This window comes from Salmo trutta, chromosome 31, assembly GCF_901001165.1.
Source record: "Salmo trutta chromosome 31, fSalTru1.1, whole genome shotgun sequence".
In the NCBI taxonomy this organism is placed as follows: Eukaryota; Metazoa; Chordata; class Actinopteri; order Salmoniformes; family Salmonidae; genus Salmo; species Salmo trutta.
Genome location: NC_042987.1, coordinates 23,074,939 through 23,089,580, shown reverse-complemented (window position 1 = coordinate 23,089,580; position 14,642 = coordinate 23,074,939). Strand labels below are relative to the sequence as shown.

Below are 14,642 nucleotides of genomic sequence, written 5' to 3'. Positions count from 1 at the left end.
TCTACACCTGCATTGCTTGCTGTTTGGGGTTTTAGGCTGGGTTTCTGTACAGCACTTTGAGATATCAGCTGTAAGAAGGGCTATATAAATACATTTGATTTGATTTGATTATTCACTGTGCATTCCTCGTTACAATTTATTTTTTTATCTTTACATTTATCTTGTTGGAAAAGGACCCGTGAGTACCGTAATTTCCGAACTATTGAGCGCACCTGAATATAAGCCGCACCCACTGAATTAAAAAATATATATTATTTTGAACATAAATAAGCCGCACGTCTATAAGCCGCAGGTGCCTACCGGTACATTGAAAGAAATGAACTTTACACAGGCTTTAACGAAACACGGCTTGTAACAAAAATAAATAAGCTTTAACGAAACACGGCTTGTAAAAAAAAAAAATTGAAAGCGGGAAAAATCCATATATTAGCCGCGTCATTGTTTAAGCCGCGAGGTTCAAAGCGTGGGAAAAAAGTTGCGGCTTATAGTCCGGAAATTACGATAAGCGTTTCACTGTTAGTCTACACTTGTTTACGTAGCATGTGACAAATAACATTTAATTTGAGATGCATATGGTATGTGTCCCCTTATGTTCAGAGGGGTGTGGAGATACAGAAACAGTGAGAAACTGTAATAAACACTGATTTTATTCAACATCAAGTGTAAAATACAGTATAATATCACATAGAACAAGATTACACAATATCTGCATGGAATATTTATTGAGAACTGCTACATCTAACAACAACTCTCTTAGCAGAAAGTATTAAGTCAGGTACTTATGATATGCATAAATATGTATTATGTGATATGATGTTATAATACTGTAGTCTTCCTTAACTACATCTACGAAGTTAGAGATTGCCCAAATATATTATTCTATACAAATTAGTCATCTTTACAGATTAGTTATTGTGTTGTAATCCTAAAAGCTACAATATTAAAACAGTTTTTATTTTTGTCTAAGAAGAGATTACCTTCATTGCTCCCTAATAGGAAAACAAAATGGAAATATATCATATCCAGGGGTGAAGTTCATCTGGTGTTGTTTCATTGTGAGCCAGCCTTGGCCCTGTTCACACATAACGATCCATCGTTCATAACAGTCCTGCTTCCAAGTATTTGGCTTTACTCTTGTTCTCCTCGGCATTTGGATCACGGCAAGTACATTCATCCTGATCACAGTTGGCCCCAAACGGAATGACCTGTCAATCAGTCAAGTAACCAGGGGATTAGAAACAAACAAATCACAACCAGAGGTCATTTCCCCAACTTAACTAATACATACACAATGTAATTGCATACATTTAACAATGCAATAAACTTCAAACTATGCCCATAAGAAGCCAGTTGTTTGTCCTACCTATCCAATAGTTTGCATAGTATTATATGTGTGAGCTCTACACATGTTTTATTTCTTCACAATTTTAAAGAGAAACAAATGTCTCCAGAGAGATAAAGGAAGGGAGTGATGTCAAATGGTTCACCATGGACTCAACGGTGAGAAACCTTGAGTATCGGGGGAGGGAATACACCACAGAGGTGAACGGATGAACACATGTTAAGAATCAACAACAGGGGTTGCCAGGTCTTGTCTAGGAAGCAAGCCATCACCACAGGTTGCAAAATAAACCCAGATGCCCTGCCTAGCAGTCTGTTGCAAGAAATGTAAACATGAGAGGCTAGCTAAATGCTGAGGCTAGCCTAGCATTGATTTCACTGATTTTTAATGGAGGTAATAGTTTTATTGAAGACTTAGCAACTGTTCCAGAAGGTTAAGAAGAGAAACACAGATCAGAGACTGCTCTCTCCCATTAAACGTGTGTTTGTTTGGCAACAAACTGTTTCCTAAGCCCTATGTTGGTTCATTGATGGAGGCAGTGGTGAGCCAAATGATATAGTGCACTATGTAGGGAATAGGGTGTCATTTGGGACAAAACTATACTCTGCTGCTTTTGCTTTGTTCTAACGACCTCTGGACAACAGGGGCTGGATGTTTTCCTGCTTGCGTCAAACAAAAGCCAAATCTTGGACTGTTTTGTATGTACTTCTGAGTAGTTGCTAACCAATGTTTATCATGACTTCACAAAACTGCTTTGAAAATTGAATAAAATGTGTTTTACATAACTAATTAATTGAATGAATGGATTGCACTGTACAAACATGTAGAGCACATCGAGGCTCATTACACGTCTCTCCTTCAACTGGAAGTGAGTGGACTGAATCATCTTCCTAGTCTACTATCCAAGTCTTCTGCTGCTAGCTTGGACCCAAAACCAGGCTCTACAAATCAAAGTGGCCAATCAGAGAAGTGCCTTGAAGACCAGAAGCATTTCCATAGGCTGCATAAACACCAGTGCTCCACAGTTCCGCTGGACCCACAGTGGCAGGATGCTGTCGCTTACGTTTTATTTCACTTTCTCAGAGCCTTATAGTTTAACTGGTGTTTTACAGTTGCAGAAGACCACGGACACTAAGCCTTCCCCTCATAAAATACTATTTAGCTGCTGATGTATTTATGACAGGCACTCCGTTGCTGAGCTTACTCATTCAAGGGGGAACCGGGAATAGCTGTGCTACCGCCATGAGTCATAGCTACAGACATGATAGAGACTAATGACCTCCAGTTAGCTGGCTGCAGCACTCCCAGGAATGAATAGGCACCATGATTATACAGTAAGCAAAATAGCAGGTATGTGGGAGAAAAACATTCCCACCGCAGTAGACTGACTCTCACATGGAAGTGAGAGTCCCTGCCCATCTTCCGAAAACATCTGAAACCCTACCTCTTCAAACAGTATCTTAAATAATCCTCCTCACCAAAAAAAACTTAACAAGCACTTGCACTTGACCTCCCTCCCCTTTTAGCTCTGATTCTACTGATAGCTATGATATTGAGGAAAATGATATTTTCTAGGCTGTGTGTGATATGTGGTTGTCCCACCTAGTTATCTTAAGATAAATGCACTAACTGTAAGTCACTCTGGATAAGAGCATCTGCTAAATGCCTAAAATGTAAATGTAAAATTAAGTATAGAAAAAAATTGGTTAATTTACCTTTCTGGTTGAGAGTGTGGATGGACAGCAGTCCCCTCCATCATACTCGCAGTAGGCCCGGTTGTTGATGGTGTCACACCAACCATCTCCCCCAAAGGGCTGGAAAAAAGGAAACTCTTATTAAAAGGTAGCATCCAAAAGATGGCATCAAAAACGAGGCAACTTCCTACTTGCAGGAGTCAACATCAACAGAATTCAACCAAACCCACACTGTGAAGTGCCAATAGTGGATACCATTGCCTTTTCATGTAATTAATTAACACCTAGTAAAGAGCTGATCCCTGACCACTCTGAGCTGTGATTCAGTATTTTGCATGTGAGACAGAAATAGGGTACTGCGTTTAACAATTTTTGCAGTACTTTGGGGAGTTCTGTCTAACTCGGCAATGGCACGCAATTGTCAAATTTATGTTACATAAAAATCTTAAATGCGTCATAATGAAAGCCTTTAATGTTTTTTAACTTAACCTTAAAGTTGCTGTGCCAAAAATAAGAAAATAAGAGGTGACTGCCAAAGATACTGTTGGCTTTCCCCGGGCCGATGGAGTCATTTCAAACACTCCAGGTTGTACCTGAATCCACATCACAGTAGAATGGCAGCTGCTGGGGAGATTTCTGCAGTTTCTCCCCTGCTCAAAACTAGCCCCCACTCCAAAATAATTTTCCTTGCCTTTCGAAGCTGCCAAGCCGTAAATAAATCTATTTAATTGTTTTGTTTTTTACTAAATACTTTGGCCGGTAATTAAAACAGACTCTTTGGCAAAATTTGTTGATACTCCCTTTGTAAGACAAATAGGCTTTTAAACTGGCTCATGGACCATATTGGTTTCAGGTGCATTTGTAATACAATACATTTCAACTATGGTGCCTAACATAAAGCTGTTGTTTTGCAACATTTACAGTTGAATTCGGAAGTTTACATACACCTTAGCCAAATACATTTAAACTCAATTTTTCACAATTCCTGACATTTAATCCTAGTACAAATTCCCTGTCTTAGGTCAGTTAGGATCACTCTTTATTTTAAGAATGTGAAATGTCAGGATAATAGTAGAAAGAATGATTTATTTCAGCTTTTATTTCTTTCATCACATTCCCACTGGGTCAAAAGTTTACATACACTCAATTAGTATTTGGTAGCATTGCCTTTAAATTGTTTAACTTGGGTCAAACATTTCAGGTAGCCTTCCACAAGCTTCCCATAATAAGTTGGTTGAATTTTGGCCCATTTCTCCTGACAGAGCTGGTGTAACTGAGTCAGGTTTTTAGAGCTCCTTGCTTGCACACGCTTTTTCAGTTCTGCCCACACATTTTCTATAGGATTGAGGTCAGGGCTTTGTGATGGCCACTCCAATATCTTGATTTTGTTGTCCTTAAGCCATTTTGCCACAACTTTGCAAGTATGCTTGGGGTCATTGTCCATTTGGAAGACCCATTTGCGACCAAGCTTTAACTTCCTGACGGATGTCTTGAGATGTTGCTTCAATATATCCACATAATTTTCCATCCTCATGATGCCATCTTTTTTGTGAAGTGCACCAGCCCGTCCTGCTGCAAAGCACCCCCACAACATGATGCTGCCACCCCCGTGCTTCACGGTTGGGATGGTGTTCTTCGGCTTGCAAGCCTCCCCCTTTTTCCTCCAAACATAACGATGGTCATTATGGCCAAACAGTTAAATTTTTGTTTCATCAGACCAGAGAACATTTCTCCAAAAAGTACGATCTTTGTCCCCATGTGCAGTTTTCATACAGTCAATTAGTATTTGGTAGCATTGCCTTTAAATTGTTTAACTTGGGTCAAACGTTTTGGGTAGCCTTCCATAAGCTTCCCACAATAAGTTGGGTGAATTTTGGCCCATTCCTCATGTCGATAGAGGACTCATTTTACTGTGGATATAGATACTTTTGTACCTGTTTCCTCCAGCATCTTCACAAGGTCCTTTTGCTGTTGTTCTGGGATTGATTTGCACTTTTCGCATCAAAGTGCGTTCATCTCTAGGAGACAGAACGCATCTCCTTCCTGAGCGGTATGATGGCTTCGTGGTCCCATGGTGTTTATACTTGCGTACTATTGTTTGTATAGGAGAACGTGGCACCTTCAGGCGTTTGGAAATTGCCCCCAAGGATGAAACAAACTTGTGGAGGTCTACATTTTTCTTTTGAGGTCTTGGCTGATTTATTTTGTTTTTCCCATGATGTCAAGCAAAGAGGAAATGAGTTTGAAGGTAGGCCTTGAAATACATCCACAGGTACACCTCCAATTGACTCAAATTATGTCAATTAGCCTATCAGAAGCTTCTAAAGCCATGAGATAATTTTCTGGAATTTTCCAAGCTGTTTGAAGGCACAGTCAACTTAGTGTATGTAAACTTCTGACCCACTGGAATTGTGATACAGTGAATTATAAGTGAAATAATCTATCTGTAAACAATTGTTGGAAAAATGACTTGTGTCATGCACAAAGTAGATGTCCTAATCGACTTACCAAAACTATAGTTTGTTAACAAGAAATGTGTGGAGTGGTTGAAAAACGAGTTTTAATGACTCCAACCTAAGTGTATGTAAACTTCCGACTTTAACTGTATGTTACATATTGTAACAACTTCTAAACATGAGAAAGTAGTATATTCCTTCTGGTTGTAATGTATCTTTGACATGACCCCTTAACATTGGTTAAATAAGTACAATCAGAAGTTAGACTATTTAAATCTTTAAAGTCTTTGGTCTTTAATGATCTAACATCACTACTTGACCCCTTTCAGTATAAAGCAAGACAATAAAATACTGTAACATCAACAGTATGAACACCCATGCTTTCCATAAAAAAATAATCAAAGTTGACACGCTTGACTCGTCCAAATGCCCATTTCTATCAACAATTTACCCACACCTTTCTTATCACCCAAATATTCTCAATAATAATTTTCTCAATAACAAAAGAAAGAGGCATGACTTTTCCACTTGTGAGTCATTGTGTTTTTTATTTGATAAAGGTGCCATTAATGTAATTTAAAAAGGTGATAAGGGGTCATAGACAAGACTGATGGATCAGACTTCCACGGAGTGCTCCAGGAATCTGGGAAATAAGGCAGAGAGAGACCTCCCGACTTCTAACGGCCCTGTGTAAACTGTCAGTAAATTTAATAGTACCGCCTCTTAGAACATACTTGGAACTCTGATGACTGCTGGATTACGGTGTCAGTGTAATGTACCAAGTTTAAAGGTGTTTATGATGCCGTGTCTGCACCAGTAGACTTTGGAGGGGAGGCCGACTTTTCCCCAGAACCTTGGTGTTTTCTCTTTGAAAAATCCATTGTTCTAGTACACTGTAATTCCTACAGTAGACTAGATGCCATACAGTGTGCTATCTGAGGGACAACTCATCCGTTTGATAGCTTGCTGAGCTATTTGAGTTACAACAGCGAATAAATATATCCTCTATCGGATAGACAACCTGGCTGTTTACTCATGTTCCTGGCTTCTGTCTAAGAGGGGTTCTTAGGGATTCTAGTCCATTGCATTTTTTGACTTGCGTCATCCAAATTGGTATTTAAAGAATCCAGAATTTACTTTAAATGAACCCCTTTGTTATGTATTTCATATAAACATATTTCTCAAGAAACATAAACACAACACAACTGTTTCCATTAAGACAAAAACAGTTTGAAGAAACATAAATTAACACAATTCAACTGTTTCCAGGATGACTCAGTAATTCGACAATACCAAAACAATGTGGACTAAGTTAATCATTAGCGACACCAAGGGTGGAGATTCCTCATAAACATTATCTCTTCATGCCATGAAAACAATTTAACCCTAACCCTAACCCTAAACATCCTGTTGGAGTGAAGGAAGGGGTTACGCTCGGAGAGAGCCGACTGACTTAGTTTAATGCTAAGTGAAAGATACAACAAACTAAATAAACTCCATAGCAACAACTTTTAATGTTTTGGGAAGGAAAGGGGATAACTTGTCAGTTGCACAACTAAATGCATTCAACAGAAATGTGTCTTCAGCATTTAACCCAACCCTTCTGAATCAGAGAGGTGCGGAGGGCTGCCTTAATCGACGTCCATGGCACCCGGGGAGCAGTTGTTGTTGGGGGTTAACTGCCTTGCTCAAGGGCCCACATTACCGCTTCCTGATTGGGACTTCCTCAGAGCTCACTCACTAATTATGTTCTCCTCTAAATTCCTTCGCAAATGTAAAGTCATGTTTAGCGGTTCAAAACAAACCTGAAACATTAATGTGTGTCTGGCAAATGTAAAATTTCAAAGTACAGTTACCTCTCAAGGTATTGTAAAATTTGACTATTTAAAGACATGTTCTTGAACTTTGGTGACTACTAAATATTTTTTAAACCTCCTGCTTAGGGCTGGATGTGTGAATGTGTAGTTCATACATATGTAATCTATCAGCAGAGTTACTATCTTACCTCAATTAGCCATAAAATCCCTTATTCGAATGTGACTGTTTTTCTTGAAGCTGTGCTGTGCCAATTTCAATACATTTTCCCCCATAAGGGCCAGCCCTATAGCAATTTGAGTTCTACCAGTGAGCTTCATCCCCTCGCCATGTGAATGACAGTTAGCAAGTGGCACATCATGCACCCACAGCAGAGCGAGAGAGAGCAATGACGGTGCACATATCTGCACATACTGTACAATGCCATCGGAAAGTATTCAGATCTCTTGACTTTTTCCACGTTTTGTGACATTACAGCCTTATTCTAAAATGGATCAAATGTTTTAAAAATCCTCCCCATGAAAAAATTGTTTTTTAGAGATTTTGACAGTGCACGTCAGAGCAAAAACCAAGTCATGAGGTCGAAGGAGTTGTCCGTAAAGCTCTGAGACAAGATTGTGCCGAGGCACAGATCTGGGGAAGGGTACCAAAAAACTTCTGCAGCATTGAAGGTCCCCAAGAACACAGTGGCCTCCATCATTTTAAATGTAAACAGTTTAGTACCACCAAGACTCATCACTTCCTAGAGCTGGCCGCCCAACCAAACTGAGCAATCGGGGGAGAAGGGCCTTGGTCAGGGAGGTGACCAAGAACCCGATGGTCACTCTGACAGAGCTCTAGAGTTCCTCTGTGGAGATGGGAGAACCTTCCAGAAGGACAACCATCTCTGTAGAACTCCACCAATCAGGCCTTCATGGTAAAGTGGCCAGACGGAAGCCACTTCTCAGTAAAAGGCACATGACAGCCCGCTTGGAGTTTGCCAAAAGGCACCTAAAGGACTCAGACCATGAGAAACAAAATTTTCTGGTCTGATGAAACCAAGATTCAACACTTTGACCTGAATGCCAAGCGTCACGTCTGGAGGGAACCTGGCACCATCCCTACGGGGAGGGATGGTGGTGGCAGCATCATGCTGTGGGGATGTTTTTCAGCGGCAGGGACTGGGAGACTAGTCAGAATCGAGGCAAAGATGACCAGAGAAAAGTACAGAGAGATCCTTATTGAAAACCTGCTCCAGGACCTCAGACTGGGGCGGGACATTCACCACCGCACAAGACAACGACCTTAATAAACACACAGCCAAGACAATGCAGGAGTGGCTTCGGGACAAGTCTCAATGTCCTTGAGTGGCCTAGCCAGAGCCTGGACTTGAACCCTATCTAATATCTCTGGAGAGACCTGAAAATAGCTGTGCAGCGACGCTCCCCATCCAACCTGACAGAGCTTGAGAGGATCTGCAGAGAAGAATGGGAGAAACTCCCCAAATTCAGGTGTGCCAAGATTGTAGCGTCGTACCCAAAAAGACTCAGGGCTGTAATTGCTGCCAAAGGTGCTTCAACAAACTACTGAGTAAAAACAGTACTGAGTAAAAAACTAAGTACTGAGTAAATACTTATGTAAATGTAATATTTCCGCTTTTTTATTTCTATACATTTTTTACATTTATAAAAAACAGTTTTTGCTTTGTTATTATGGGGTATTGTGTGTAGATTTCTGAGCCAAAAAAACTATTGAATACATTTTAGAATAAGGCTGTAACCTAACAAAATGTGGAAAAAGTTAAAGGGTCTGGGGTATGAATACTTTCCGAAGGCACTGTATGTGCCGTAAAAAGTATACAAAAGTATAAATATATGATGTTATTTATAACAAGTATTACTCACACTGCAAGTTCAACTTGTGAACGAGAGAACAGTTTATACTGGCTGTCTAAATGTGGAGCACATGGGGTAGGCTAAATAGTTTGTTTTTGAAGGGCTGATTGGCTAGTCTCGACACACCCTCATTACATTATTCAGTTTTTTCTCCTACTGTCCATTCAGCCTTTGCTTGTTTACTTTTTGAAAGTAAACAAGCTGTTTCAACTGTTTTGCTATTGAGATTTATGCATTTTGTGCACCACGATTAGAAGAGGAAAATGTTGGCCTAGATAATGAAGGTCTACTTGTGGTAAAGTCTATGATGCCTTAAAGGGATTCTTCGGGATTTTAGCAATGAGTCAGAAGAACTCATGGATACCATGTTTATGTCTCTGCATCCAGTATGAAGGTCGTTTTGTGAGCCAATGTCAACTAGCTGTCACGTTCGTTGGAATGATCGGACCAAGGCGCAGCGTGAGTAGCGTTCCACATCTTTTATTAGAAAGTGAAACTAAGCAAAATACAAAAACAATAAAGAATAAACGAAACGTGACGACAATGCAACTACACATAAACACAATATCCCATCACCCACAAGTGGAAAACATGCTACTTAAGTATGATCCCCAATTAGAGACAACGATTACCAGCTGCCTCTAATTGGGAATCATACACAATCACCAACATAGTAAAACAAACCTAGAACCCCACATAGAAATAATAAACTATACTAACCCCCCAGTCACGCCCTGACCTACTCTACCATAGAAAATAAAAGCTTTCTATGGTCAGGACGTGACACTAGCATTAGTGCAATGACTGGAAGTGTATTGTATCTACTGTACTAGCATGTTAGCAGTTACCATAGACGTCCAGTCATTGCGCTAAAGCTAGTTAGCAATTGCGCTAATGCTAGTTAGCAACTTTCTTCAAACTGCACGCAGAGACATAAAAATGGTTTCCACAAGCACTGAAGTATTCCTTTAACTGACCTCATCATCCCATTTTGAAAAGGAGCATCTGGATGAGATCTGTCAGGGAGCATTTGTAACACATGTGGAGTGATATAATTTACAATGTTGTCATGGAGTATCTGGTTATAAACAACTGAAGATTGAAGGAAAAAATTGTTGGCAGGTAGATTAAATATTTTAATACCATGAGACATGAACAGTTAATGTGTTCCATAGATAGTTCCAGTTTACACTAAAGTCTGGTGGAATAAAAATGTTCTGGATAATAATAGTGTACTATGACAGCTAATAAATTAATGGGAAAATATATCAAAATAAGCCTGCCTTTGAATTTGATCCCTGAAAATAGACAAAATCTAAGGAAACGATGAAAGAGAAATGGAACACCGTCAGCCTCAGAAATGACGCTTTGTCGCCAGTGATCAGTTTTTCAACAAATAAAGCCTGAACAAGGTAGAGAGAGAGAGGTTCATAGTTTGCGGTGAACCTTGCCATAGTTGGAGCACACTTGGGGCCCATTTCAATCCCCTGCAGGTGAAGGAACTGCACTAAGGTTCATTTAGAACTGCTTAATTAAGGAATGTTTTTACTTTCAATGACGGTGATATGTGCTTGTCTTACCTACCTTAGTTGAATGCATTCTGTAAGTCACTCTGGATAAGTGCCTGCTAAGTGACCAAATTGTAAATCAAAATCTAAATGTAAATCTGAAGAGTTAACCATGTTAAAACCCAGAAGCTGTTCCTCTCGTGGACAATGGATTTTGACGTAAAACAACACCTTCCCTTAGAATACAGCATAAACACTCTCAGTGAACCCACAATGTATTTTGCTTTATCTGCAATTAATTGAATGTGGGTCTTGGTGGTAATATTCTCGGTTGAGGTAGGACTATGTACAGTATGATAATATGAAGGGTCTATATATTGCCATGGTTTTATTTACTAAAACATGTAATCCCTTTTTCTGCAATAAATGTAGAGCAAGTCTGTTCAAATAATATTTTCTGAGATCAAGCTTAGGCTACTTTAAAGAAAACACCATTGTTTTGATGTTAGGGGTGATTATGATCAGGTAAGAAAATACTTTTTCAAAGCATGTATTGCTCGGGAACAGAGCAGCATAGATTGGCAAAATATATTTACATGTGCTACCTGTCCCAGACCTGCTGTTTTCAACTCTCTAGAGACAGCAGGAGCGGTAGAGATACTCTGAATAATTGGCTATGAAAAGCCAACTGACATTTACTCCTGAGGTGCTGACCTGTTGCACCCTCGACAACTACTGTAATTATTATTATTTGACCATGCTTGTAATTTATGAACATTTGAACATCTTGGCCATGTACTGTTATAATCTCCACCCGGCACAGCCAGAAGAGGATTGGCCACCTCTCATAGCTTGGTTTCTCTCTTGGTTTCTTCCTAGGTTTTGGCCTTTCTAGGGAGTTTTTCTTAGCCACCATGCTTCTACACCTGTATTGCTTGCTGTTTGGGGTTTTAGGCTGGGTTTCTGTACAGCACTTTGAGATATCAGCTGATGTAAGAAGGGCTATATAAATACATTTTCATTTGATTTGACATGTCTCATCTTTCATCATGTTGGTACAGTATAATACTGTAGCAGGCACCAGACCTGGGTTCAAATACTATTGGAAATCATTACAAATAATTGATATGTGCTTGTCTGGCATAATGGACCAATAAAGTAGTCCCAAAACTGCAAACCAAACCCATCTGGCACTCCAGGGAAGCTAGAGAAAACTCAACATTTTAGAGCGATAGTATAGTATATGAACCCTATCTGGCAGGCACTATGCTGTATAGAACACAAGGGCAAAATAGCAGACGGGAAGCCCGGGTGTATTTATGTTGTTGTTGACATTTTAAAATACATTTCCTGCAATTCTACACAGTTTGACCTGACTTATTATGCCTCTCTTCAGGGGTATTTTGTGGGGTATATGGATGGGCTTGAAAACACAGTACAAGTGGAAGGATAAGTGGAAGGCCCTCCAACCCCCCCCAAAAAAATTTATAAAAGATTTGCAGTTTTATAATACTATTCTACACATGTTTTTGGAGAGACATTTAGCCGTTTTAATGCTAATTTCTTGCTACTCTATACAATTTGTAATGAAGAAGAGAGAAAATGGTGGGGTTTTAAAGTAAGTGTCCAGTGAAAATTTTAAAAGTTAATATTCTATTAACTCATACCCAAATAATGTTGTTGACTCATCCTATACCCGTATTTGTGGCCAAAGCATAAATCGGAGAAAAAAAAAACACTTAAAAAAAAAACAAACTCAAACTTGTATCTCAAACAGACCGTTTCAAAAATGCTTGCTATTTCCTGATAACAGATAAGCGGTCTACTCGCATGAATATTTTTTATGACAGGTATACGCCCACACCATTCTATTGTTGGGGTACTCCCACACCAATCCAACACAGAAAAGCTGCTTTTTAACATACTTATTTAAAACATTTTGTAAGGAAAACAATTTCACTCATATTGTAATTAATTATAGGTCATATTTAATAGAAATCTGGAAACACTGGACAGCTACTTTACAAGTTGACTTTGGGAAAAAATAACGACTTTAAACTGTATAAGTCATCAATGCACAATAATAGTAGGTCATTTAATGCTTAAAAAAATGATAATATTGACAAGATATTTGGCTACAGAAGTGCCATTTCTTACCAATCTCTACAGCTGCCATCCAAAATGACATCAACACATACTGGAGGAGTTACTGGCTAGCTACAAGTGGCTAGCTTAGCTGATGAACTAGCTACGTCGGTCACGGCGCGCATGACCAGAAAGACACATCGATGAACCATCAAATGCATACCACATTTGAGAAAGGGGAGGAGTTGGACCGTTGTTCGTGCCCAAAGTCGATTGTTAAAGCAAATTTCCTGCAATTCTACACATTTTGCCATTGATTATGATGTGTTCATATGCTATATGCTATCTGACGTGTTTTGGCTGGGGCACCCCAACCCAAAAAAATGTATTTGTTTATTTTAAAGAAATTATTAGGGGGGGGGGGGGGGTAATCGACCTGTTCTGAATATTGGGGGGCACATGTCCCCCCATCCCTGGTGGCAATTTTGCCTATGATAGAACACTCACCTCACATGACTGGATACATTGTATGAGTTTGGGGTCAGGATGCCATCTCATCATTCCTGTGCAGACGATGTCCTGTAATGTAACATTGATTGAGACGTTGTAATTAGTCATCAGTATCAATATCAAGCTCTATAGATCTAAACCGATTTCAGTTAAACTAGGCTTACAGGAAATAGTATGTCTGTACACAGGACTTTCTTTTTGGTGATACAAAATGTCAATGACTACACTTGATAAAGATCTCTAACTTTAAATCCAGCTCCAACTTTACACTACTGCTCCCACCAAACCAAAAACATTTAGTCAACAAGCCCATATTTGGTGTTATGAAGTGATCTAGCCAAAATGGCACTGTCATCTTGAGTTCTCATAATGGTCTGTGGCATTTTATTTCTACCTTAATTGGAACGACAGCGTACTAATCATATTGATTGACTGACAAAGACTGTAGGAGTAACAGGATACTCCTTTGTGTCCCAAAAGTTGTCTGGTTAAGGGATACAGTCATAATGCCTTGGATCAAGATGACGTGCCAGTAATACAGCTCAAGTTATATAAATCAGTTCCAAACTATTTGGAAGGCAGTTAGGTCTGCTGGCTCAGTGAAGGGCCACCCAATAGAGCAGGGGTACTCAACTCTTACCCTACGAGGTCCGGAGCCTGCTGGTTTTCTGTTCTACCTGATAATTAATTGTACACACCTGGTGTCCCAGGTCTAAATCAGTCCCTGATTTAGAACAATGAAAACATGCAGCAGAACAGCTTCGAGGTCCAGAGTTGAGTTTGAGGGCAATACAGGGTCAAATGATAGGGCTGTTTACACTAGCGTTCATGTCAAAGCGATCCTTTGAGATGATATTGGGCAGGTTGCCCTTCTTAAGAAAACAACAGTATATTTCACTCTGACACATCATTCAAATTCCTAGACATTCCGCCATGATGATTGCGTGTTCCACAGATTCTTGATGAAAGGCGCCTATTTATAATAGTATAACCCCTTATGTTACATATCACTTTTTTTGGTCCATCCGATTCTTTATACCATCGTATCTTGCCATCTGTATGTCAATCTTGCAGAAATCACAATAAACATTTGATCATTACAGAGTTCACAGTAAGGCTAACAGTGCCCTAACTTAGCAGGAAAGAAGCAGGAAGCTTGCACTTGGTTCTTTATATTGAATAATATTAATACATAGAGTAAAATAAGGAAAAGCTCAATTTGCAGGAAAAGCTCAATTTGAAGTACAGACAACCACATGTTTTAGTCCATTACTTATCGAAATTAATAATTTGGGCGAGCCTCAGACCTGTTTGTGAAGCTCTAAGGATACACAAGGGGGATATCAGCCAATACTAAT

The 14,642-nt window shown here is 39.5% G+C and overlaps 1 protein-coding gene across 1 annotated transcript in view; it reads right to left on the bottom strand.

Moving 5' to 3' along the window:
- Positions 1-629: 629 nt before the first annotated feature.
- The window catches only part of pappa2 (pappalysin 2), a 63,685-nt gene continuing 49,672 nt past the window's right edge, over positions 630-14,642 (bottom strand). The window contains exons 22-24 of the mRNA XM_029725709.1: positions 13,282-13,353; positions 3,058-3,156; positions 630-1,205 (exon numbers count right to left, since the gene is read on the bottom strand). Of these exons, the coding sequence (XP_029581569.1) occupies positions 1,098-1,205; positions 3,058-3,156; positions 13,282-13,353 (279 nt within the window). The 3' untranslated portion in view covers positions 630-1,097. The remainder of the gene's footprint in view (positions 1,206-3,057; positions 3,157-13,281; positions 13,354-14,642) is intronic.